At 50.7% G+C, this 23,745-nt stretch overlaps 3 protein-coding genes across 4 annotated transcripts in view; 1 reads left to right on the top strand and 2 right to left on the bottom strand.

Moving 5' to 3' along the window:
- The window catches only part of LOC111158137 (gap junction protein gamma 1), a 32,453-nt gene extending 30,009 nt beyond the window's left edge, over positions 1–2,444 (bottom strand). The window contains exon 1 of the mRNA XM_022520017.1: positions 2,406–2,444. The gene's annotated coding sequence lies outside the window, so the exon portion shown is untranslated. The remainder of the gene's footprint in view (positions 1–2,405) is intronic.
- Positions 2,445–11,421: 8,977 nt separating this feature from the next.
- LOC111158071 (HIG1 hypoxia inducible domain family member 1B) lies at positions 11,422–14,490 on the top strand. Of its 2 annotated transcripts, none has more exons than XM_022519888.1 (4): positions 11,422–11,550; positions 12,403–12,552; positions 13,182–13,316; positions 13,945–14,490. In XM_022519888.1, the coding sequence occupies exons 2-4, from the start codon at positions 12,453–12,455 to the stop codon at positions 14,007–14,009; spliced, it is 300 nt and encodes a 99-aa protein (XP_022375596.1). In that variant the 5' UTR covers positions 11,422–11,550; positions 12,403–12,452; the 3' UTR covers positions 14,010–14,490. The 2 variants fall into 2 exon arrangements, with proteins under 2 accessions (XP_022375596.1, XP_022375595.1); XM_022519887.1 differs by lacking the exon at positions 11,422–11,550 and adding an exon at positions 11,798–12,314.
- Positions 14,491–14,558: 68 nt separating this feature from the next.
- LOC111158070 (elongation factor Tu GTP binding domain containing 2) overlaps positions 14,559–23,745 on the bottom strand; it is a 41,286-nt gene continuing 32,099 nt past the window's right edge. The window contains exons 15-28 of the mRNA XM_022519886.1: positions 23,446–23,573; positions 22,357–22,550; positions 21,013–21,124; positions 20,501–20,641; positions 19,752–19,853; positions 18,751–18,833; positions 17,884–17,970; positions 17,585–17,711; positions 17,299–17,386; positions 16,513–16,631; positions 16,266–16,360; positions 15,613–15,766; positions 15,358–15,465; positions 14,559–15,016 (exon numbers count right to left, since the gene is read on the bottom strand). Of these exons, the coding sequence (XP_022375594.1) occupies positions 14,921–15,016; positions 15,358–15,465; positions 15,613–15,766; positions 16,266–16,360; positions 16,513–16,631; positions 17,299–17,386; positions 17,585–17,711; positions 17,884–17,970; positions 18,751–18,833; positions 19,752–19,853; positions 20,501–20,641; positions 21,013–21,124; positions 22,357–22,550; positions 23,446–23,573 (1,634 nt within the window). The 3' untranslated portion in view covers positions 14,559–14,920. The remainder of the gene's footprint in view (positions 15,017–15,357; positions 15,466–15,612; positions 15,767–16,265; positions 16,361–16,512; positions 16,632–17,298; positions 17,387–17,584; positions 17,712–17,883; positions 17,971–18,750; positions 18,834–19,751; positions 19,854–20,500; positions 20,642–21,012; positions 21,125–22,356; positions 22,551–23,445; positions 23,574–23,745) is intronic.

Here is a 23,745-nt window from a genome sequence, read left to right as displayed (position 1 = left end):
ACTAATGATAATGGGGAAAAAAAAAGGGAACACAGCTCATTAATTTTGAAATGTGAACAAACCTCAAATAAAAAGCCCAGCTTTTTGGAACTCACCTCTTTGCACTGAATTAGGCATAGAACAAACTATTCATTTATTAAGACTATGATACTCTAGATTTTAATTATGTATTTTGTATTCTAGGATCCCAATTACTGACTTTATAGGAGAGACTGGAGTTAGGGGGTGGTGCCGCTAATCAGAGATAGACCCTCTATTCCTTCCCTTTTGCTAATTTACACAAATATAAAATATGAATAAAATTATTAAGGGGAACAGTATTTAAGTAAAATTGTTATGTTGAAGATATGTTAACTTCTTAAATCCTGGGGCGCCTGGGTGGCTCAGTGGGTTAAAGCCTCTGCCTTTGGCTCAGGTCATGGTCCCAGGGTCCTGGGATCTAGCTCCGCATCAGGCTCTCTGCTCAGCGGGGAGCCTGCTTCCTCTCTCTCTGCCTGCTTCTGATCTCTGTCAAATAAATAAAATCTTAAAAAAAAAAAGCCAAACTTCTTAAATCCTTTAGATTGAAGGCTGAAAGTCAATTCTACCTTCATGAACTGAATTGAAAGTCTCTGGGTCCTCTGCTTTTTTTTTTGAGGGAACTGTGGTGGCTACCTAGGACAGACAGAAAACCAATTCTGAAGTCACACAACCTAAAAAAGAAGCTAAAAGCGTTGGCTTTTAGAAAGGATGTTTCAAATGCTCTGGAAAACTGCACAACAGTTTAAGACAAGTGGTAGACAGTATCAAACAACTACAGATCAGGACAAATAAAAAAAAGAAAGAGCTTCCATATGGTTCCTATGTATTCTCTTCAAAATGCCCTTTCCTTACAACACTCTGCTCACAAAGATCTGGCGAACACTAAGACCACAGCTTTTTGCCTTCTACCCAGAAGGGTCGGTGCATTTCTTCAATTCTGCCATTATACAGCACTTAAGAAATCTAAAGCAACTGCAATATACTATGCTAAATTCAAAAAAAAAAAAAAAAAAAATCCAACAAAACTCCTGGAAACGTGGTAACTACAATTCACAATACATTTAATCAGAACCTTTGGAATTAAGATTATTTTTCTGCATTCTTACTCTGAATAATACCTAAACCCTCTTTAGGGGGGTAAAGGATTTGATCCCTAAATTACATTATGAATCCCCTTTTCTACATATACGTGATGTACTCGAGATATGCTGTTCTCCGTTTATCAAAAACCAAAATCCCCTTCATGTGCACAGTTTGATTTTTATAGCGCTTTCCCATATACTCACTTCCAAGTACACACAACACGAACATATAATTATTTTAGACTAATCAGGCGCAAAATAACGCTTATCCAGAACTTATTCTACCTTGATTTACTCGATTCCACCAAGTCCGGTCTTGAGGCAAATAAAGCGTGAGCACAATGAAATCTGGAGCATCGCAGGTTCTCAATGAACAAACATTCCTTCAAATAATAAATCCGAACCCGTCCGCTTCGCAAAGAAAAAGTAATCCCAATCTTAGAAAACAATCTCAAGGGAAGGAAAACAACCCAAATTCTAAACCACACATTCACGTAAAGCCTTTCAACTCAAAGCTCCAAACGCAGCCACCAACCATACAATTGGCTACAATCGCAGCTTTAGCGCCTTCTCTTAATTTTGAATCTGCAGATCGAAGGGAAAACAAAACAGTTGTCCAAAGTTTCACGTAGCGGGGGGGAAAACAAACATTTTAAGTAAAGGAAACATGTAGATCAGGAGACAACCGCGCCATTCACCGCCCCCCCACCCCACCCCCAACTCCCTCCTTCCAGCCCTCGAACTAAATCTTGTCTCAAACACTGACGGGAGGCAGGAGTCCCGGCAGCGGTGTTCGAGGAAGGAGTCAAACGAACCGCACGCCGCCGGGAGAGATGTCAGGGGCCGAGCGTCGGGAGACAAAGACCAGCCCGCGAAGCGCCCCGGCGGCGAGGGGCGGCCCCGGCGCGGCCCTGCGCCCCTAACCGCCCCGACGAGTTGCGAGCGCCGCCGAGCGCCGCCCAAGTGCGCGCCCGGGGTCCTCCCGGCTCTCCGCCCGCCCGGCGCGGCCCCCGCCGCCCGGGCCCACCCCCGGGCCGTTTCCCTCCCAATTTGGGAACCGCGCGCCCAGGGACAAAGAAGGAGGGCGCGCAGGGGGCAGCGGGCGGCCGCTGGTCAGACGCCCCTCCGGGATCGGCGGGAAGTCTCGGCAGTAGCGGGCCCCCCCTCGCCGCACTCTTCCCGGGACCCCCGTCCCCTGCGTTCCCCCCCGCCCCCCCTCCAGCCTCCCCACAAGTTCTCCCCCCCCCCCCCCGGGCCCCGCCCCTTGCCCGCTCCTCAGCCGGCCCTGCGGCCGCCCCTCACCGGGCGGCGTGTTCCACCGGAGCCGCCTCCTCCGCCGGGCCTCGGCCCGTCCCGCCGGCCGCCGCCTCATGTGCCCCGCGTCGCCATCGCCTTCGCCACCACCCGCGCCTCTCCTCCAACTCTCGCCGCCGCCACCGCCCTCGCCTCAGTCTCCAGCCGAGGCCGAAGCCGCTCCCGCCGCCGCCTCCCGCTCCCGCCGCCGGGACCCACGGGGAGGCGCCTGCGCACTACGCGCCGCGATGGGGGCGGGGGCGTCCCGCCGCGGCCTGGGAGCAGGGGGCGCGCGGCACGTGGCGCTCGGGTGGGAGGGGGCGCCCCGGAGCGCGCGGGCGGCGGCGCGGGCGTCCCAACTTTCTACGGTCGGGCCCTCGCGCGCTCTCGGGCGGTCCCGGGGGCGCCGAGCGTGTCGGTACCCCCCGCGTGGAGTCTGGACCTGGGTGGGCGCAGACCTCGCCCGCGGGACAATTCATTCCTTTAGCTTGGCTCTCGGGACAGCCGTCTCCCGCGGCCAGTGCCTCACTTTGGGCGGGCTACTAACGGCGCCGTGAGGACACGCCTTACCTGAGCATCCTAAGTCGGTCCTACGAGCCCCAGAGTTGTCTTCTGTGCGCTTCGCCGAGGCCTGGGTCTAGTGTGACACATCAGGTTGCTGACGCCCGGTTCTAGGTTCTGCTCCTGCTGGCCCTCGTGGGGTTCATCATCCTAGCTCCTTTGAGTCTTGGCTTTTAGTGGCGTTCTAGATACTCTCGAGGTCCTGGACTTCTCAGATTAGCAAGACCCTAATAGGCCATTTCCTCTTAACCCCTTGCATCCCAGCAGGATCCCATTCAAAGGACTTTCTGAAGAATTTGTACGCTTGGGAATCTCCAGCTTTAAACGGCCTCGCCTCCAAGGAATCTGGAAACTCCTCAAATGCTTTAAGTCCAGCCAGTCCGTGCATAACAACGGAAGGCATCCCAAGGAGATGGGCGAGTACTTCACTTTGTATGGAGTTTGACAACTCCTGTACTCCTGAATTATCTCATCTGACCATCAAGAATAGGCTTCCATTTTACCCTTTTGACTACAGAGGAAATTAAGCTCTAACAAATGAGGTGACTTGCTACAGGTCAAACCCTCCCATCCCCAAAGCCAGGCCGGAACTAACGGCTAGTCCAGAGGGCTGGCCATCTGGCCCACTGACAAGTTTTGTTTGGCCAGTATGATGTTTTCTAAAAGTATGAATTAATTGCCAAAAGTTTAAAATCCAGATTTTTGGCTTCTCTCTAAATAGTGGGGGAAAAAAAATTGTTCCCTTTGAGCCCTCTAGTTTCACTGGCTACTTCTGAGTAGTATTTTTTATGCAGGACAGGCTCTGTTCCCACTTAGCTGCTTGAATCATTTTCATTACCTGCTTGGCCTCTATATTTAAGTTCTCCTCTCTCCCCACGGAACTCGCCATGCCCCAGTCATCCCCAACCACCTTCCTTATCACATTTCCTCTCTACAAATGTATTTAAGATAAGTGCGAGGACCTTGTAAATATATGGAAGTATGATAAAGAACATGTCAAACTAAACACAGGAGACAACATCACTATGCTGATTAAAATATTCAAACTAGAGGCGCCTGGGTGGCTCAGTGGGTTAAAGCCTCTGCCTTCAGCTCAGGTCATGATCCCAGGGTCCTGGGATCAAGCCCCATATCGGGTTCTCTGCTCAGCAGGGAGCCTGCTTCCCTTCCTCTCTCTCTGCCTGCCTCTCTGCCTACTTGTGATCTCTGTCAATAAATAAATAAAATCTTAAAAAAAAAAATATTCAAACTAACGTCCTGCTAGTGCAACTCTATATTCATACAAATTGCTTTGGAAAATGGCAATATCTACTAAGACCAAAACTATGTCTACACTATAACTGGAATTCCATGGAAATTCCACAGAAATGTGTACAGATGTACAACTACATGTATCAGTGTGTTCATAGCATCATTATTGGCAATAGCCAAAAAAACTGGAAACCCCCCAAATGTCCAACAACTGTAGAAAGGATAGATGAAATGTTGTAGTCACACAATATTCCCTTATGCAGCAAGGAGAATGAACAATCTACAGTTACACACAATAGAAATGAATCTCTTGGGGTGCCTGGGTGGCTCAGTGGGTTAAGCCTCCGCCTTCACCTTAGGTCATGGTCTCAGGGTCCTGGGATCGAGCCTCTGCATCGTGCTCTGTGCTCAGCAGGGAGCCTGCTTACCCTCTCTCTGCCTGCGGCTCTGCCTATTTGTGATCTCTCTCTGTCACATAAATAAATAAAATTAAAAAAAAAAAAAAGATAGGGGGTGCTTGGGTGGCTCAGTTGGTTGGGCATCTGCCTTAAGCTCAGGTCATGGTCCCGGGGTCCTGGGATCGAGCCCCGTGTCGGGCTCCCTTCTTAGAGGGACCTGCTTCTCCCTCTCCCATTCCCCCTGCTTGTGTTCCCTCTCTTGTTATCTCTCTCTGTGTCAAATAAATAAAATCTTTAAAAAAAAAAAGAGATGAATCTCACAAAACTCCATTTATATGAAGTTCAAAAACAGGCTAAAGTGTCCTGTGCTGTTAGGTTAATGGATACCTAGGGGTAAGTTTAGTCACGGGGAGCAGGAGGGGGCTTCTGAGGGACTGATCCTGTTCTTTTCTTGATCTAAAGGTTAAATACACGAATGTGTTCATACACATCTGAGCTATACACTTTTGATAGTGCACTTTTGTGCAGCATATTAAGACTTCAACAAAAACCTTAAAAATGGTGGGGCTCCTCGGTGGCTCAGTTGGTTGGGTGTCTGACTCTTGGCTTCTGCTCAAGTCATGATCTCAGCGTTGTGGAACTGAGCCCTGTGTCAGGCTCTGTGCCAGGCAGGGAGCCTGCTTGAGATTCTCTCCCTCTGCCTCTTGTCCCACACCCTCTCTCACTCAGATAAATAAATCTTTTTTTTTTTCTTGAAGATTTTATTTATTTATTTGACAAAGAGACACAGAGAGAGAGGGAACACAAACATGGAAAGTGGGAGAGGGAGAAGCAGGCTTCTAGCTGAGCAGGGAGCCCGACGTAGGGCTCCATCCCAGGACCTTGGGATCATGACCTGAGCTGAAAGCAGACACTTTAATGACGGAGCCAGGTGCCCCTCAGATAAATAAATCTTAAAAAAAAAAAAACAAAAAACAAAACCTTTGAAGGGTGTCAAAATATTTGATTGCATATGTATATATTATATATTAATAGTTTATATTAAATGTTCATTAGGTATTATTTTCCTGTTCATGGATGAAACTGCTGAGGAAGGCTCACAATCTTTTAGGATTGACCATTCCTCATGGAGCTTGGGATCAATACACTTTCTATAATTGTTACCTTACTACCAAGCCTGTAGCCCGTCTCTCTTCTGGTAGATGGAAATAATGAGGGGCATCTGGGTGGCTCAGTCAGTTATGCATCTGCCTTTGGCTCAGGTCACAATCCCAGAGTGCTGGGATGGAGCCCCACATCAGGCTCCCTGCTCAGCTGGAAGGTCTGCTTCTCCCCTTCCCTCTGCCACTAACCCCTGCTCATGCCCTCTCTCTCTCAAATAAATAAATGAAATACCTTAAAAAATGGAAATAATAAGATCCATGGAAGCTAAGTTGTTTTACCTGCAGATAGTTGAAAATAACCCCAGAAATGTAACTCTTCTCTCTTTTATCACCTTCCCAGATAATGACATCTTTTAATTTAGTTATAGGTGATAAACTGAAGCCAGAAACCCAAGTCAGAGGATCTCTGATCCAGGCGTCACCAGTGATGTAGGAAAGATGTTAGGGATCAAAGCCAACAGCCAAAAAAGAATTCTTAAGACGTCTGGTGCAAAAAGGTGGTTTTAAAGGGGCGCCTGGGTGGCTCAGTGGGTTAAGCCTCTGCCTTCGGCTCAGGTCATGATCTCAGGGTCCTGGGATCGAGCCCCATATCGGGTTCTCTGCTCAGCGGGGAGCCTGCTTTCCTCCCTCTCTCTCTGCCTGCCTCTCTGCCTACTTGTGATCTCTGTCTGTCAAATAAATAAATAAAATCTTAAAAAAAAAAAAAAGGTGGTTTTATTAAAGCACCAGGGACTGGACCGTGGGCGGAAAGAGCGGTGCAGGGGTTGTGAGGAGCAATTGATGAAGTACTTGGAGTTGGGGGAGGTAAGGGAAAAGGGAGGTTTTCAGAAGAACTTTCATATGCTAAAGAGGACCTACCAGGTGCTGGAGGCTTTGCCCTTGTCAAGCTAAGGTTGTTTTTCCCTCTAGCAAGGCATTAACATTAAGACAGTTGGGAGCTTCCTGGAGGAAGTTATACTTTGCCTGCCTCAAGTATGGGTCAACGGGCTGCAGGTATAAGAACATTTAATTTTATCTACAGTTCCTTCTGGAAGCTAGGTTATTGATAAGAATGCTTTTTCCCTGTAAGTCACTAAGACAATTGTAAACGGAGGGAAACTCAGTCTTGAAGGAGTGTAACCTCTATAGAGGTTACCTAGGGGACAGGTTCGTTGTGGGGAGCCATTTGTTTTTCATTCCCTTAGCTGTAGGGCTGAGGAATGTCACATAGATCCCACCTGGGTGGGGGAGGGGGTCGTCGCGTGTCAGCTTGTGCTGTGTCTTCAGCTTGCCTTCTGCTCCCTCGTCAACCAGGATCTAGAGCAGAAGGGCAACCGCTAGAATGTGAGTTCCCTGAAGGGAGGGCCACTGCCTCTCAGCTTCTAGAGCAGAGCACAGCACGTAGTAGGTGCTTAGCAAGTACAAGCAGAGTGAATGAGTGACTGAGAGCTTGCCCTGGCTAGCACAAAAAGACCGGCTACCTGAGGGCAGGAAAAGAGCACCAGCTTCAAACAGGGAAGGGGTCTGGTTTCCAAGCCTCTGGCAGAGAGTGGTGGAGGCGGGTGTTGTGAGAACCGCATCACTTTTGATTCACATGGGGCCCAGGCAGGAAAGGATCAAAACCCAGTTTGAGAACTTGAGAGTCACCCTGGGGCTCTGTGGTTTGGGAACTGCAGGGTCAACTTGAAGACTGCAGTGTGTCACTATTTCCATTACACATTTTCCAGGGTCCCCACTTGGCTGATAAACTCAGAGTAGATTGCTGTGTCCTGGGAGATGGGAGCAAAGGCTCAGAGAGGTAGGATTTTCAGAGAGCTGCTTGCTGGCAACGGGAAGCCCTGTGGGCCCCGTTGGGTAGTGAGGAAGCTTCCTGTTAAACCAGGTCTTGATTGCATGTGCTGGTGGGGGGGCGAGGGTGAGTAGCACACCCTTCTCCCCAGAATCCCCAGCAGTTTCAGTTGACTCGTGGGACACATATTATTTCTCCCTGCCCTGTGAAGCACATTTTTTTTGTTTTCAAAAAATTTTTTGAATGTGTTTATACAAGTAGTGTTAGAAAGAACAGTGGGATGACCTCCTTCCCCCCTCCCACCTCCCCTCCTCTCCCCAGTGCTTCCCTGAGCCCAGTTAGCAGTTCCTGTGTACTAAGGCAGAATTTTAAATTACGGTCGATTTACTTGCAAATGAGGGATAGGTGAAGTGTGTGCAGGAGATAGGGGTGGGGAGAAGCATCTGGGAGAGGACCGATTCTGGTACCACCCACCAGGCGAGGACTTCTGGATGCACCTAGAATGCAGTGTGCGGGCTCAGGAACTACCCTGCGTTGGTGAGAAGTGGTGCGGTAGGTGCAGTCTTTGAATTTCTGGAAGTTCTCTCTGCTCAGCTGTTTGTACTTGTTTACTTATATTTCTACGATGGTGGATGGTGGCAGAAAGTGATGGTGAAATGTACATGAAGTCCCATTATTATTTGCTATGTTAATTTTCCACTGTCAGCTGGTCTATAGTGGTTAATATTATTGGTTGGATAGCTCGGCCATTTACCTGCTGTGAGATCTGGCCATTACTTAACCTCTCTGAGCCGTGGTTTCCTCATCTGTAAAATGGGAAAGAGATCCATCTGTTGGGGGCTGTTGTGAGGATTAAGGAAAATACGTGAAGTGCCTAAATCTTGTAGGCTCCAAAGGCATTAGTCCTCCCAGTGCTCTTCAGAGGAAGCCAGGTAATTTGGGTATTCAAAAGCACCCAACACAAGGATCTTAGCAAAACATTCAAATCTCTGGCACATCCATTCATCATCTGAGACAGGTGTGCTCAAAATTGGTCCTTCATAAGAAGTGATCCTACATCGTCAGCACTACTACAGCCGGAGGCAGCCTTCCAATCACTACCATCCACACCCTCTTAGAAGCTTTTTAAATGTGTGAGTAGTCTCCCCGGAAAGATTGGTGGTAACAAAGGCACTTTCCTGGCCCCAGGCCTGTGGCTCTTGGGGCTGTCCTTGGACAAATACTGCAAGGTCCTTTGAACTCACTGCCTGCTTTTAGGGGAGGGGATGCCACCCCAGGCACTTTCTAGAGAGGCTGCCTCAGCCTAGCCCTATTATCTGGAAACTTCCACTGCCCCAGCCTGCTCCTGTTCCCCTCCAATCCCGGCACCTCAAGTCCCTGAGACACTACTATATATGGCCTCATGTTTTCTCTCCTGTGATTTCCCCCAGCCCTTCAGCCTGGGTCCTCCCCATTCCAAACCCAATTCAAGCATCTTCTGTTCCTTGTCCAGTTCATTCTTCAGCATCCCCTCACTCAGCACTCCTTAGCTCAAGGTGAAAGAGTTGCTGGCCCTCCTTTCCCTGTCTGGTTCCTCAGCTCCCTTGGGCTATATATAGCATAGCAAATGCCTTAATTCACGCAGCACTTCAAGTCCTAGCCACCTGCCTCTCAACACAATAGAGAGAACAACCCTGAAGCTTCCAGTTAGGGTAAGGAAGGCCAAGAAAGAAAAGAAGGTTGGGGAGGGACAAGGGTATGTTGAATTGGGACCACCCGGAACGTGGCAACATTTCCATCTGTTGTTAGGGACTTTCCACTTCTCCCCCAGCCTGCTCCTCCTTTCCTGACGCTTGCTCATTCTGGAGGAATAGGAGCAGGCCGTGTGCAGGGGGATTCTAACAATCATCTTATTTAATTCTTACAATGATCCTATGGGTAGATGCTACCTTCATTTTACAGATGACGGCATAGACTCAAAAGACAGAGTGGCAAAAGACCAAGTATTCAGAGAGTGGTCATTCAAGCAGCTGACTGACCCCATGTCTGCTTGTGGCCTACACTCCAGATCCATTAAGTCTGTCTGCATCACTCAATTAGACCCTTCTAAATTAGAATTTCTATGAGTGTGACATGACCTGGAAGGAAAAAAGGTTTACTAAGTATATTACTAATGTAGAAATGCTTAAAGAGAAATAATTATTGAAGACTTGGCATAGTAACAAAAATGTTATCGTAATTTATCTTAGTTGTTTACTGAAGTGGTACTCTACAGAAGTCTGTTCTTTGAAGTTTTAGTGTGCTCTCAGAAGTTAAAAGCAATTTTATTTCTTCTGTTTCAAGAGCTTCCCTCCAGTTTACAATCCTTCTCCCATTAGTCCAGAGCAGTGAGATTTGATTTGAGGAACAGTTATTAGTCTGGCTGTTTTTTTCTGTCACTTACTGTGACCTGGAGCAAGACATTTTACCCAAGCCTCAATTTTTCATCCGTGAAATGGGAATAATAGTACCCACCTTAACAGAATTGTGAGGATTAAATAAAATAACCTACTTAAAGCAATGACCACATTTCTGGCCCTGTAGGTGCTCAGAAAATCATAGTAACCATGTGTATTATTCTTTTCTCAATTCTGGGCTGAGAGGCTCCAGGAGCATCAACAGAAGCCCAGCAAGAAGGGAGAACCTCTCAAAGAAGTTGAACTTTGCTCTCCATAGCTTGGCCCCTGTTCTCCAAAGAGCATGAAGTTGATCCTGATTCTTGCTCTGTCTCATCCAGGAATTTCCATCCCCCTGCCTCTGGCCCAGACCATCCATCTCTTGAGAATTCAGGCCACCGTTGGGACCAGGAGAGGCGGCCCAGGAGAGTGTGTGTGAATGACTGAGAGGAGAGTTCCCATGGACGCTGGGGATATGTGAAGGCCCTGGGGAGCTGCTGTGACCCCGGGTCTTTTCCTAGAGCAGTGAGTGCTTGGGGAGAGAAAAGAAAGACTTCAGCTGCTGGACAGATATCCAGGGCTGAAAAGCCCCTTTTGGACAGACACGTGGGGCTGAGGATCTAGGGAAGGAGCAAAGGCCTGGGATGGAGTGGGACTCTCCATAGTGTACTTCAATCTTTGTCCACTTGCTTACAAACAAGAAGGTTCTTTCCTCCTCTTCTCTGAATCCAGGGTGCCACAACTGATCAGCAGTCCTAAGCTTCAGCCTGGATGGAGGGTCTTTGCTTGGTGAGCCGGTGGGAAGCGGACTACAAGTACAGAGCCTAGAGACGGTCAGACCTAGATTCAGATCCTGACATGGCCAAGGGTGGTGCTGTGCACTCTTGGATAAGTCACTGAGCCTCTCAGAAGCTCAGTTCCCGGTCTGTGAACAAACTACTACCTACCGTACAGAACAGTTGGGAGGCCTGAAATGTAAGCACCTCAAACAAAGTAGATGATAATGCAGGTCATTGTCATCTCTGTCCCGAGAGAGCATGAGTGAGCATCTCAGCCCCGCGGGCAGTCCAAGGAGCCCTGGAGACGTGAGGAAGTCCTAGTGGTCATACCCTGGGTGAATCTGCTTGATCTAGAAAGCCTCCTTTGAAGGATCAAGACCACAATTGGGATTTGGGGCATTTTATTTACATCCCACATTGTTCGTGTTTGAAGCAGTGTAGCTTGCAGGAGAACCAAGGATCTCTATCGTTTCTCGCCTCTGTGTTTCCAGCTCTGTTCTCCGTAGCAAGTCCCCGTCTGATCCAGCCCCTTACTGCCATGGGAATTAACAGACTGACTCTAGTTAAGGGCTCCTGCCATCTATCTTTCATTACTTTCCAGTGCTTGGAGCTGCGGTCTGGAACTCAGCAAATGGGGGGTTAAGACTGATGCCCTGGCCTATCTCCTCCCCTCTCCATTCCTGACTTCAAAGTCCCCATTAAAGCTTGCTTCCCTGACCCCACAGTGGCAGCTCCATCATCGGCTCCTGGCCGGTTCAAAACAGCAGATGCTGAGCCCTGGCTGGGCTGTTCGCACTCTACTTTCTAGCCATCTCCTAGGGTAAGCACCAGCATGCTGAGAACCTGTGGGGCCGACAGTCCTCACTCCTCCAGGAGAGAAGAGGCAACTAGGAATGGAGGCCACCTCCCGCAGGGAGGCGGTCTCATGGTCAGACCTAGAAGGCACCTCACAGGCAGAAGCCCTGGTCTGTGGACCAGGACTCTGCTACTCGGTCTAGTTTATGATCAGAGCAGATGTTTACTGGGGTTAGCAAGTAGAGCAATAGGGGTCACCTGCCCAGGGAGGGAGGCAGGGGTTCGGCAATGGCAAAGAACTTGGCAAGAGATGGAAATGGGAGCAGTTCAGGGACCAGAATTAGTTCCATTAGTACTAATGTCCAAAATCTATGCTAAATTATTCACAAATCAATGTCCACTCATTTTAGTCTTTGGCTCTGGTGATTCAGTAACCAGTGCTCTAACACTGGGATGACTCTGGCTCCCTGGGGCCAGATCCCGTTCTGTAGCTCCCTCAGGAACAACCGTCACAGATTCAAGGCCAGTGGGGGTCCCAAGGCTCAAGGCCTGTTCCTCCCACCCTCATCTGCAGATTTTTCCAGCTGCTTTTCTTGACCCAAGGACCACGTAGGGATACAAATGGAAGTTTGGGGACGGGAGGGGAGAGCAGGGAAAAGTGAAGTCAGAATGAGCAGAGGAAGAGGCATATGTTAGAAAGAAGGGATGGGAGAAATGGCACTAGTGGTCCAGCCATCTGACACAGGAGACTTGGGACGTCTTTTCAAGTAGTGACTGTGTTGGGGCATGGTAAGAGAGGGTCTTAGTGGGCAACTCCCTCCTTTCTACCCTAGACTGAGGAGAATCGGAGTTCTTATTATGGGGTTCTTCTTTCTAGGACTGGGCTGAAGCCTCAGAGACCCAGCTGAAAACCCTGGGGCCAGGATCATGTCTGCAAACAAAGGCTGGTGGGCACCACCTGAGGGAGAAGACAGTGTGTCTCAGAAGTTCCTGAGGAAGACCAGGGAGTCTCCACTGGTGCCTGTCGGTGAGTAGGAAAGTAAGGGAAGAGGGCAAGGAGGCAAGAGGGCAAGGGAAGAGGCAAGAGCCCTCAGAGAATGGTCTCCTAGTCTTTTCAAATGAAGCAGAGAACTCAAGTGTTCTGCCCACTGAGCACTCAACAGCCAGGAGAGGATTGAACCAGCAGCAAAGGTGCCAAAGAACAAAGGGACATGCCCGACAAGGAAATGAGGGAGTCTGGACGGGTGGGGTGGAGCCGGTGGCCAACTGAGGGCTTGGGGTACAGGGAAATGTGGGGCATCAACACAGTGTCAGGAGAGGAAGGAGCAGCTTGGGGTCTCCCAGGCCTTCCTTCCTCAGGGTCTTGAGAGCAGGAAAGCGGCTGTGGGAGCCAACAGCGGTTGGAGAAGGGCTGGGGCAGAGCCAGTGGGGGGAGGGGGTTCAGGGTGGGTGACACTGGGGGGAAGCAGCTACTCTGAAAACACCACGGAGTGGAAACAACTCAATATTCGGAGAACGGTCCCCCTCTCCCTCCATGAAGTGGCAGGAAAGCTGGGGTTTATTCCAGATGCCCAGGTTGCCTAGTGAGGGGGTTGCTCATCAGGGGAGGCATGTGAATGGTGACTGAGGCCCAATGGTCACGTTCTCTGCCTACAGGCTTAGGAGGCTGCCTGGCAGTGGTAGCCTACCGGATTTATCGGCTGAAGGCCCGTGGTTCCACCAAGATGTCCATACACCTGATTCACACCCGTGTGGCCGCGCAGGCCTGTGCCGTGGGTGCGGTCATGCTAGGTGAGTGGCTGCTGGGGTCTCAGAACAGAGCTGATTAGGCAAAATCTGGCTGTGAGTCCGGACAGTTAAAGGATTATGATTTTAGTCCCTGTTCCCTATACTGGGCTCCACAGCAAGTCTTGGGTGAAGTCCTCAACCCAAGCCATTTCAGGGTTCCGTTTTATCTCCCATCCCAGGGCCTGTGGGGGTGGCACTCTGTTGGTTTCGTGACAGTCTGTCCTGAGATGAGAGATGAGAAATATCACACAGCAGAACATATGCTGAACTTCTCTTCCTCTCTGGGTCAAGAGGCAGACAGCTCCGGACTAGCTGTGTGACAATGGACAAACGCCCTTCTCTGAGCCTCGGTTGCCCTGACAGGGTGATGAGCACCCTGGCTGGCCCACCTCGCAGGCTGCTGTGGGGCGTCGCAGACAGGTGATCTGCGTGAAGTGCTCTGTGAACTGCCCGTGGGTGTTTCCCTAGGCCCTGTGGCCGCGCGCTGGCGGCAGCGGCTGAGACCGAGAGCAGCAAGACAAGCAGGGAAGCCGGACTCTCAGGGGAATGGCTGGAGTCAGACTCCTGGGCGAGCCAGAGGATGGGTACAGGGTTCGGTGTTATGGGACGTTTTCCCTTCTCCCTCCTGCAGGTGCTGTGTACACGATGTACAGAGACTACGTCAAGAGATCGGCACAGGACCCCGGGGAGAAATAGGACTCCTGGGGCAGCCAGAGCCTCGTCCATCAATCCCTGGTACGTTCCTAATAAAGCAGTTTTGAAGAAAATCAAGTCTCTTCTTCACATGGGGGATAGTAGAGTAAGGGACCGATAGCAGTGTGTGTCTGTGTGTCTGTTTGTGCGTGTGTATGGTTTAGAGAAAGGTTTAGAAGTCAGAGTCCTGGACTGAAGCCCCCAGCCCCAGGGCAAGGGAGATTCTCCAGGGACAAGAGCCTCTGGTCCCAGAAGCCTGACACCTCCCAAGCCAGCCCAGGTGCTAAGCAGAAGGAGGAAAGTAAAGAGGCAAGTGCGGGAGGGGGAAGGGCAGAGGTAAGAAAGGGGCCTCAACATTCACGGGAGCACTGACTAGAGAGACCGGCATCCCTCCCACCACAGGCTGCTGCCCAGGGCATCCAGGCAGGAAGACTGCAGCTGGGAGAAGAGACATAGGAGACGACATATATTCAGAACCCAAGTGGCAGGACCACACTGTGCTGGAGGGAAGGGGATGGGGGTGAAGATGAAAGGAACAGAGCAAGGCAGAGGTCAGAATGTTCTGTTCACTTAAAAATCATGTCTAAGGTCAAACTTTAAAAAAACAAAAAACATTCCATGTAAATCCTGAAGACAGAGCCCCTTGGGGTTAAACACTTCGTCCCCTTCTCCCTCCCGAAGTCCAAGCTCCGCTCTGGTCCCTGGGCATGGAGCCAGGCAGAGGCTGCAGAGGAACTGGGAGGCCAGATACTTCTTCCTTCCTGGGACTCTGGGTCGGAGGGTTTGGGGTGGTTAAAAACGGCCACAGCAGCTCTCTGACGCTGACAACGTGGAGTCCAGGTCCGCCAGGTCTCAGCTTCAAGTGCAGGACACAGCCTGCTGCAGGGTGCAGGGGCCACTGGGAGCCCCAGCACTCACATGGGGTAGTTGAGCACAACATCCTGCTTGGCGAGCTCCAGCAACATGGGGTCATCGAAGAACTTGCTGATGCTTACGTCCTCGCTCAGGCCCTGCAGGAGTGGGGGCGACGCAGGGAAGAGCCCTGTGTGGTGGCTGACAGAGCTGAAGGCCATCTGAGACCCGTGCTGGGGGTGGGGGGGTGGTGCTGGTGCGGGAGAACTCTGGGCCAGCTATTTGAGGAATCGCCAATGGGACGAGATGCTCCCCTGCCAGCCGGACTGGGCCCTGGGTCTGGGGGCCCGAGGGCTGTACAGACCACCTCTCTGCACTGTGTAGTGAACTGTTCCCACTCTTTGGGAAAAAGGTCCCAAAGGAAGAAAGGAAAAGAGATCCAACTCCTGCCAAGAGCCCTGGGGAATGAGGGCTGGCCATGGGCCGGAGGGACGCATACCTTCCTGCGACGGGTTTTGATCATGAATTCCCGGGCCAGGTGAGGAGCAGGTTGTGGCTCCAGGGGGCGGATAACAATGCTCTTGTCCAGAGGATCACCGGGCACAATCTGAAAGGTAAAGTGGTTTCAGGGGGTCTACGACTCTTGTTTAGGATGTTGGAAATCTCACTTGGGGCTTGGAAGGGGAACAGGCCAGAGGGGACTGGCCTTCAACAGGTGGGAGGCCACAGTGGCCGGCCTGCACTGTTTTCTCACCTGCCAATGGTGGAAGACAGACAAGGAAAAGGCTTGCCCTTGGGTGTGAGTCCGCAGATCAGTCTCAAAGCCAAAAGAATCAATGGCAGGGATGAAAGCTTTGATGGTGTAGAGAGGGGAGCCTGGGATGGGTGCATCCTGAGTCACATGCCCCCTGCGACAGAAAAAGAAAGGCTGAGTCCCTTTCCTACGGAGACCAAAAGCAGAGAAAGAATCTGGCCCCAAACGTATCACAACACAGAGTTCCCATCAAAGAAAGAATAACCACAATCATGCTATAGTGGGCGGAAAAGGCTTGGGGCCCTCAGTGTCCTTTCCTGTGGCTGTCAAAGGGGGCAGTGACCGCTAGGCGAGAGTGGAAACGCTGACGAGACAAGGTCCTACAGACATTACCCCCACTGTCACATTTCAGTACTTTCCCCAAGGGCTCTCCAAGGAGAGAGGACCCAAGAAGGAATCTCAAAATTTTTATCTGCGGTGAAGCTGGGGATTGCCTTAAATCTTTCCCACTTCCTTCTGAAGAACCAGCTCAGTGGGTTTTTAGGAACAGAGACTGTGCAGGAGGCCCATCTGCCTCCCCACAGGAGCCCGGTAACTTCTTGCTGTGCTCCTGCTCTCTGCACCCTCCTGGACACGCCATCCCGGTGACTCGCCTGCGCCTGGCCAGGACGGTGTACACAGCGGAGACACAATCCGCAGGGGCCTGGACCTCCACAAAGTAGTAAGGCTCCATCAGACGAGGAGTGGCCTGCAATGGGGCAAGAAAGGCTTCCTCAGCTTGGGGAAGGCTGGGGACCAAGGATCCGGGTAAAGAAAAGACTGGAAGGGCTGTAGTCTTGATGCCCCAAAAGCTTGGACTTCTACCTAACACGCCGCACCAGGTCAGTGCCATCCACTCACCATGAGGAAGGCAGAATAGACGACTCTCCTCGCCGTGGGGATGATTTGGCCCCCGCCCCGGTGCAGGGGCTCTTGGGCAACCACTGCATCCAGGATCTTAAACTTGACATTTCGAATCACTGAAATGGAGATGGGGGAGCTGCTGAGCGAGGAGCAGTTGTGGTACTCGTCAAGGGCCCAAAACAGAGCAGCCAGGAGCCTCTAGCAGCATGGCAGCTGGCTTGAGGCCACACAATCACCCTGCAGATGGGCGTTCTGATAGGGTACCAAGGCCTACAGCATAGCACAGAAGTCAAGCACACATTCTTCGTGTTTGTTTCAGATCATGCTCAAGAATCGTAAAGCCTTCCTAAAAGTTTATGTGTTCTTCTTGCTGTTTAATTGTTTTGGATAAAGGATTTAATTGTTTTGGATAAATGTTTGTTTTTGGATAAAGAATAAATTCGAGGAATTGCACATTGCTTCTCACTAAATCCAATCCTGGTCTATAAACCACTCTGATCCCACCTCCCACCTGATACCCCTCCTCGAACACATTCCTTCTCAGGACTGGGGAGCAAATGTCAGTCTAGGAGTAACTTCATTTCCAGAATGTCCCAAGCAATAGCACTAGGACGGGGAAGGAGGAGGGGAGAGGATGCTGCCCCAGGACGGGGGTTGGCCCTGTGTGTCCCGAGCTGCTTCTCTTGCCAGGGCCCATAGATGAGCCCAACTCACCTCAAATGCCCAGGCACGAGGCCCCTAGAGGGCTGGGGCAGGGGAGGCCAAGGCTCGGGTGGAACTTACGCTCATCACAGAGGGGCCCCTCTCGGGTTCCCCACTGGAAACCTTGAACGATACTGTCCTTCACTGAGCCAAGAAGAGCCTTGTCCACCTGCACAGAACATGAGGGCATGTATGAGCAGTGACCCCGGCAACAACCAGAGTTTAGAGGGAGGAGAAGGTAGGTATACTGGTAAGAAGATTCACCAGAAGCCACAAAACACTTTGGGGAAAAGAAATTACACTTTGTAGTTTCTTCCACTCAACAGCAAAGAAACCAACACAATGGCTCCCACCAGCTCTGCTGTACCTCAGAGGGCAGGGTATCATCCACCAGGATGTTGGGGCCGGTGGCATCAGGGCCAAAAGCCCAGATGGAACGCGCAGCCAGCAGATCCCAATCGTACTTGGTCTGGAAGAATTCTCCGAGTTTCTTCCTGGTGGGGAGGAGGAGACAATGAAGGCATCCAGCAGCTCTGCTGATTCCTGCCTGCTGGGGTCACAGATCCTGCCTTCCTGGAGGACAGTTCGCTTCCCGCTTCCTGGGACAGGTGGGCAGGCTGTGGCGCCTCTTCTCCTTTCAGCCTGGGAACCACAGCACGTTCTCACCTGTTCCACGTGATCTGGACCACCTCGTTCTCTATGTCCTCGGCGAGGCCCTTCTCAAGGGGCTCAGCAATCATGGTGATCTTGTTCCTGGAAATAACGGACACGGGTAGCGATAAAGATCAGCAGGACTCGCAGAAGGGACAGCCCTAAGAAAAGGCTGGCAAGGCACTGACACCAGTAGAAGCCAGAGGGCTAGAGTAGAGCAAAAAGGGTTCATCTTCTGTCTTCTTTCATTCAAATCTATCACTCTTTAAAACAGCGAGCTCTTGGGGCACCTGGCTGGCTCAGTCAGTGCAGCAGGTGGCTCTTGATCTCAGGGGTGTGACTTTGAGCCCCATGCTGGGTGTAGAGATCACTTAAAAATAGAATCTTAAAAAAACAAAAAAAACAGTGGAGCTGCTGCTAGGGCAAAATTTTAAGATGATCATATCATACAGAAAGACAAGGCCACTCATTCTTGGGGTACCTCCAGCAAAGAACCCCACAGCATCATGTCTACAGGCCTAAGGGATGAGAGTGCTGGGGTAAAATTCAAGCATCCTAAGACCCCATCCCAAGGCTTGGGGGTCTCTTTCTCCACAGCGCTTGTGATTAGGGTGGAGAGGCGTGGGGAGAGGAGAGTGTCCCCTGTCCGTCCCAGGGGCACTCGGACCCACCAGCTCAGTTTTTTTTTTTTTAGATTATTTTTTTATTTATTCGACAGATCACAAGTAGGCAGAGAGGCAGGCAGAGAAAGGAGGAAGCAGGCTCCCTGCTGAGCAGAAAACCTGATGCGGGCTTGATCCCAGGACCCTGAAACCATGACCTGAGCTGAAGGCAGAGGCTTTAACCCACTGAGCCACCCAGGCGCCCCCCCCGCCAGCTCACTTCTTATTGGGTGTTTCAGCAAAGCACTTGAGTGAAGATGTTTCCACTACCGTCTCACAAAATGTGACAACAGGATCAGCCACCTGGGGAAACAGAATAAATTGTTAGGCAAGGTCTCAATTTGTTGGAAGGACAATCTTGTGCCAAAGGGAATTCTGAGGTCTACTTGGCACCTTCTCTGTGACAACACTCCGTTCTCAGCGTCGGCAACAAGCCCCACGGCGGTCGCAAAGTGCAGACTGGCACTAAGCAGCCTGAGAAAACCTAGCAGACTGTGGAGTTTGTGTTCCTCAGCCTGGGCATGAGGAACCTGGGCATAAATGATAGTCCCCCAAGGTCTCTTCCAACATCCGTTCAGCCAACCCCCCCACCGCTCACTGAACATCGCGTGGCTCTGTCACTGTGGGCACTAGGGACAGCCTGGCAGGTCCCCGTTCCACTCTCAGACCCTCTCTGAAGCTCCCGCAGGGCCGGCTACTGGGAACCCAGTGTCTTCTAGAGCACCCGACTTCGGCACATCAGGAGAAACGCTTGAGACAGGTACATGAGGGCACCCGCCCCCACCACCACAGGGGCTGGGAGAAAACATGTCTACCAAAAAGGCGCACTTGAACTGAGGGGCTACATCATGACCTGAGAGCAAACTCAGAAGGGCCAGTTCTCACTCCCTGAAACCATCCACAGCCCTCACTGCCAAAGATGGGTTGTGTGACTGTTTTTTTAACAGAAGACCAAGAAATCACTTTGGCTTGGGAGCTTTGACTTTAAACGTATGACACTGAGAATAACCCTGCAGAAAGGGGCAAACCAGATCTCAAATACCTTCCCATATAGGGAGCAACAGGTCATGCTCTTCCCAAACACATCTATTCCCCTAGCAACCCCCTCTTTACGCAGGCCTTCCAGGCGAATCAAGGGTTTGGCTACTTATAAAATCAGTCTGGAGCCGTGAGTCAAGCTCCTGGCTGGGCAGGCGCTCAAGAAAGGGGACGCTAACTTACCTTGATGTCGATCTCTGAGTACATCTTCCGCAAATCATGCATCACACAGTCCAGGTAGAGCTCCCCAGTACCCAGAATCACATGCTCCCCGGACTCTTCCACCTGAAATGCAACAGCCCTGGGGGTCACAGCCTGGACCTCTTGTGCCAGCCACAACAGCTAGCAACAGAAGCAATGCAAAGAGCCCAGGAGGCGGTGCCTGAACCCAGTCTCAGCAAGCCACTGCTCAGCCTCAGTTCTAGCCTCTTCAAGAAGGACCAGTGGGGAGCAGGGGCCTATGGGTTAATCCTCAAGACACTTGACCATTCAGCATGGTGTTGCTAGGCATAAGGTCACTGACTTATTCCCGTCACAACCGTTTAGGGAACACTCTGCCCTACGTCTAAGGACATAAGCTGACCCTTCAGCCCCAGCCAGCTACTCAGAGAAGTATGCCAGAAGGCTCAGGAATGCAGAAGGATCAAAATGACTCACTTTTCCCTCTATATTTTCTGGAAAAAAAAATTCAAAGTGTACTCTCCAGGATATATCTCTTTCCCACACTGTGGGCTATGAACACACACACGTGCATTCTCACCCTCTCCCCAACATGTCCTGCTTTGAGATGACAGCAGCAGATGGGAACATCTGCTCCGGACGCAGGCAGCTGGAGGCAGATCAGACACACCTGGTGGACGCAAAGCCGTGGGCAGCACCGACCCGCCGGCTGGGCAGTGGGGCCTGGCAGCTCGCGCATGCCCTGAGCGTACCTTGGTGGTGAGGGATGGATAGCTCTTGTTGACCTTGCGCAGACCGTCCAGCATCTTGGGCAGCTCTGAGGGGTTGACCGGTTCCACCGCAATCTTGATAACAGACGTGGTGTTGAACTTCAGGGGCCGGAAAATCTGAGCCTGAAATTCAAAATGCAGAAGAATGAGGGCACCTGGCCTGAGTGGGCACCAGAGGTGCAGAGGTCAGAGAGGAGCAGACCACCCCCACCAGGAGCCATCGTGCTGCTTGGAGTTACTCCTGCGCATTCTGGCAGAACAAAGAGGGAAAGATAAAGGAACTCCCCGTAGTTCCTAGCCTCTGAGCAGAGTACCGGGAGAATCAAGCAGGGTCAGATGTAGAACACTGAGCCTTGCAGAGGCCCAGGACCAGGAAGTAGACATGACTCCGGGTTAGTACCCCCGTGAGTTCTGCTGCTGGTTGTTCACGGGCGGTGTGGCTCCATGTGATCCTCTAGCTTAAATAAATCCAGCTGCCTTTTCAGAAACTCTACCTCCTCATTGCCTCGAGGTTCAGTTATGGTCGCTGTCTTCACAATCGGTTGATCAACACCTTCAATCAGAACCCAGTTGCCAGCAGGAACACGGTTCACCTCAATGTGGTACCTGAAGCAACAGAGAAGTGAAATAAGGAGGGATGCCAGGCACTGAGCCAGGAGCAGGGGTGAAGCAGACAGACACATTCCAGCAGGGGAGGGACACAATAAACAACCAATCATAAAACCTCACATATGTATAGGTGACACCTTGACAATGCAGACGTTAGGGGCGCCACCCCCCCGCCGAGTTGAAACTCCACGTATATGTCCTGACTCCTCCCAAAACTTAACTACTAACAGCCTACTGTTGGCTATGATAACATAAACAGTCGAGTGACACATATTCTGTGTGTTATATGTATTCTACACTGTATTCTTACAATAAACTAAAGAAAAAAGAAAATACTAAGTTAAGTCCTAAACAAGAAGAAATATGTTTACAGGACTATAGCGTATTTATTGAAAAAAACAAAAAAACAAAAACCCACATTAAAGTGGACCCATGTAGTTCGAACCTGTGTTGTTCAAGGGTCAAGTGGAGTTACCAACAGATTGGCACATGAGAGAAAAGCCCGTGGTACTATAAGAGGACTATAGGAAAACCCAGTTCCAGTTGGTACTAGTGGTAAGCAAGGCACTGGCCAAGGGGTACAAGGTAAAGACATGCCAAAAGCATCACAGAAGATACTGTAACTGTCCTGGCTCATCAGTCTTCTACCTTCTTGGGAACGGGAATGGGTGGGCCTGGAGGAGGGGACGGGGGCTGTCGGCAAGGTACGGCAGCAGTGTCAGGAACAGGACTGCCTCCGCTCTGCTTGCTAGCTGAGAAGCCAAACTTAGGAACTCACAAGCAGCCCAGAGGCCCAAGCTAAGTCTGATTCTGCAGATGCGGGAGCTATAAGGGATCCAGCAAAATCTTCTGTCTTAGTCAAAGAATAGTCAGTGGAGGCTGGGAGACCATTTCTTTTGGGAAGAAACATAAAGGTTATGACTTAGGAACACAGAAAAGGAAGAGAGGATTAAGAGTAAAAATAGAAATCCTGCCACCAAAGTTTATACAAGCCATTCAAAACGCAAAGGCAAAGCTCTTGGCATTATCCCAAGAGTAGCTGCCTTTTGGCCCTAGCAACTCTGGGTAGTAAGAACTGGAAGTCAACAGATGTGAGGGAGGGTCAGCTGATCTATTGTAGGGGGCCCTGCAGCTACTGTGCTTCCAAGCAGGACCACTCCCTCCAGCTCCCTGTGGTGGCTCCAGTGACAAGGCCAAGGTGTGCCTCTCTGGGCTCTGGTTGGCGGTACCTGGCCACAGAGATCCAGAGGCGGCCCACGGTGCATATCTGGGAGTCCTCCTCATCCTCCAGGGTGTAGTTCTCCCCCAGCACCTTCACAGGCTGCCCGGCGTGGATGGTGCCGCTTAGCACCCGGCCAAAGGCATGAAACTGAACTCCATCATCTGTGCTGTACATCTTGGTAGTGTGGCACATCAGGGGACCCTGGAGATGGGGACAGAGTGCGGGGTCAACCACACATATTCCCACGGTAAATACCACGGTCTCTATCTCTTTTGATAGCAATGACATGAGGTCCGAGAAAAGACTGCCCCGACCCAGAGGAAGATGCGTCAATCTCCTGGGAAAATTCCAAACCCCGCCCTGACCCCTGCTTAGTTAACAGATGTCACAGGCAGAGCAACAGAACTCTTTTCCTTTTCTTTAGGGGGCTCAGGGCAATGGCAAAGAAAAGCAGGTTTAGGATGGCAGACTGGCACTATTCACTTGCAAAATTACAAGTTGCTTGTCCCAAATTCTTTCCGAAGATGTAACTCAGTTCTCAACTGGTTGGGGTTTATGCCAAGAAACTAGACTGACTTAGGAATGGTTGGGAAAGACTGTCCTATTTTTTTTATTTTTAATTTTATTTATTTACTTATTTTTAAAGTAAGCTGTACACTCAGTGTGGATCTTGAACTCATGACCCTGAGATCATTGCTCACACGCTCTACTGACGGAGCCAGTCAGGCACCCCTGGGAAAGATCTTTTTAAAGCCCAAGGCTAACAAGGTTAGCTCCCATTTGTTGAATCTTTACTCTCTGTCAGACACCGCGCGGAACACGGTATAATACTTTCTCTATCTTATTCAATTCCTGTAACAATCCCATACAAATTATTATCCTCATTTTATAGACCAAGACTCTTAGAAAGATTGAATAATGTTCCCAAGCTCATACCACCGTAACACCAGGCTCTGAATCCAGGTCTCTTTGATTTTGCTCATGGAGAGTGGGTGACAAGCAAGGATGGAAAGAAGGCATTCTTTCTATGACCCAGAAAACAGCTTCCCCACACACGAGGGAACAAACATTAAGAGAAATGGGGGTTTTCTCTTACGTCGGGGTCACAGTCGCTCATGGCCTCGCCGAGATCAGAATCCACGCCACCGGTGTAGGTGTGCTCAATCTTGGGCTTGGCGCCCACCTTTGGAGAGGGGATATGCTGCACACACATGTCCACAAAGCCTGTGGAGGGAGAAGAGCAGGCCATTAGCATACGCTCTCACGAGGGAAGTGGGTGGCGAGTTATGGGTCTACTTGTGATGGCCAGAGAGCTAAAAGCGAGGGGACTGATGTTCAGCTCTGAAACTTATGGCGCCACACTTACGCCAGGGAAGAGCAAGAAGCAGGGCTCAGT

The sequence above is a fragment of the Enhydra lutris genome, unplaced genomic scaffold (assembly GCF_002288905.1).
Source record: "Enhydra lutris kenyoni isolate GAN:26980312 unplaced genomic scaffold, ASM228890v2 scaffoldscaffold57, whole genome shotgun sequence".
NCBI classification, from domain to species: Eukaryota; Metazoa; Chordata; class Mammalia; order Carnivora; family Mustelidae; genus Enhydra; species Enhydra lutris.
The sequence above is the reverse complement of the archived record's forward strand: the minus strand, read 5'-3'. Positions and strand labels throughout refer to the sequence as shown.